The sequence below is a fragment of the Gastrolobium bilobum genome, unplaced genomic scaffold, assembly GCF_033153095.1.
Source record: "Gastrolobium bilobum isolate Gb01-03AN ecotype WA unplaced genomic scaffold, APGP_CSIRO_Gbil_v1 utg19595, whole genome shotgun sequence".
In the NCBI taxonomy this organism is placed as follows: Eukaryota; Viridiplantae; Streptophyta; class Magnoliopsida; order Fabales; family Fabaceae; genus Gastrolobium; species Gastrolobium bilobum.
In genome coordinates this window covers 59,631-61,737 of record NW_026895355.1, presented here as the reverse complement: position 1 = coordinate 61,737, position 2,107 = coordinate 59,631, and the positions used below count along the sequence as shown (strand labels likewise).

Genomic DNA, 2,107 nt, shown 5'->3' with positions numbered 1-2,107 from the left:
CCCCACTACATGAAGCACTTCACTCCCCTACTTTCTCTCAACTTCCCTCCACTACATATAACCAATCATTATGTGCATAACTTCTCTAACTGCTAATGCATTTCATCTATATATAGCTCTCTGTAGCAAAGGATCAAAGGGAATTCTTCAACACCTTTACAACATATTAATGTTCATTTCCAGAACAATAAGAAAAGTTATAATCATTCATTTTAGTATTTCAGCAAAAAGGCTTTGCACACGTAATCATCCCGGAAACTTTACCAGATAATGTCTTAAAACACAGAATAATATGTGCATTTCGTACCAAATCCTGCGTTCACCACTTGCAATATGAGTTAACCACTTTAGAAAGAGCATTCTGTGCAAGCCAGAAGAGCATGTGGTTGAATCATACTATCGAGTGATATGAGCAATGAAAGAATCCATTTCCATGCGAGAAACTCCACCTTCATCCATGGACCTATGAATGGCTTTTTTAAGATCCCTTGCTCTCTCCCGCATATCATCACCTTCCTTTGTTTCCATCAACCTTCTCACAGCATTCTCAATAACTGATGCAGTCACCAACTCATATCTCTTAGCCCAATCACTCACAACCAAACCAATCTTCAGCACTTGTGTTATCAAAACACTGTTTCTTGGCTGATCAGCGTGCATGGGCCATGTCGCTATTGGAACTCCCATGGTTATGCTCTCTATGCATGAGTTCCATCCACAGTTACTCATAAATCCTCCTGTTGAAGAATGGCTTAGAATTTCCAATTGGGGTGCCCAGTCTCTCACAACTAACCCCATTTCCTCAACTCCCTCTTCGAACCCATTTGGAAGCTCATGTCTTCTTACTTCATCTCCATTGAAGATGTCTCCTTTATCAGCATCTCTCAGCACCCAGATGAACTTTTGATTGCTTTGCTTCAATCCAATTGCAATCTGTTCGACTTGTTCCTCTGTCAATGTTGTTGTTGTCCCAAAAGATACATATATAACTGATTTTGGCTCTTGTTTATCAAGCCACTCAATGCTTAAATGCTTTCCCTTTGAGTTTTTCTTCTCAATGGATAAAGGGTTGAAGGGCCCCAAAGCCCAATGCTGTTTGTTACCCATGATCCTTTCCAACGATTCCATGTAAGGGCTTTCAAATGCCCTCGTTGTGTTGTAGATGTTCCCATCACTGAAATTATGGAAATCTACTTGTGAAGAAATGAAATCTATCATTTGGGATGGGATGAATTCGTCCAGAGAAGGAACTTCAGGGACATGTGAGTTTTCTAGTGGAGGCTTTCCCATTGCCTCCCAAAAAAACAAGAAGGTAAAAAAGGCAGAGCCGCTGTGAAAAGTGTAATTCTCTGCATTTGTTATATTTTTTGCATCTTGTGCCACTGATGCTGTTAGGGAGTCATGGATAACTATGACCCTTCTAGCTATAGATGAAAGGGATTGCAGAAGTTCTGCCACAGGCTCACGCAGATGTGAAGAGGCCTCAAAGCAAGGAATCATATGAGTTGGGAATTTGGTTTCTTCATTGGGGTTGGGAGGAGGGGAAACAAAGGGAGGAACTTCAAAATCATGGAAACGAATGTTTGAAATGGATTTTGGGTCCCAACCTTGGACACGAACTGTGGCCTGTCGATTATGTGTGGGTGTGCCAACATAATGAACAGGTATGTTGTGTGATAAGAATAGGCGTGACAGATGCAGAAGCGGATTGAGATGGCCTTGTGCTGGGAAAGGTATCACAACAACCACCACTTGGTTTTGATGAAAGGCATTCTTGTTATGGCTTTCACTATTGATTTGGTACTTAGAAGCCATTGGGGAACTTTGGTAGCTAGAATCTGTTACTGAACTTGTGCACTAGATTAAGTAATATTTGTGTTGGATGTTGCTTGGCTAGGTGGTATGTTGGGTATTTATAGAATCACATATTAGAATTTAGTGGTTACTGAAAAATACAAGTATTTTAAAAGGCCGCATGCGGCACGGGACACTTCATCATTGAGAAAATGTAATATTTATACGCGTGCTTTAATCATTTAGGAATAAATGTTTATTTCTGTTACTTGTTTCCAAAGTAATTCATAAACAAATTTTTTTACCAAAAAAT

The 2,107-nt window shown here is 40.0% G+C and overlaps 1 protein-coding gene across 1 annotated transcript; it reads right to left on the bottom strand.

Moving 5' to 3' along the window:
- Positions 1–396: 396 nt before the first annotated feature.
- On the bottom strand, positions 397–1,815 carry LOC133306836 (zeatin O-glucosyltransferase-like). Its single transcript, XM_061507223.1, has one exon. The coding sequence runs from the start codon at positions 1,813–1,815 to the stop codon at positions 397–399; it is 1,419 nt and encodes a 472-aa protein (XP_061363207.1).
- Between the last annotated feature and the right edge of the window lie 292 nt (positions 1,816–2,107).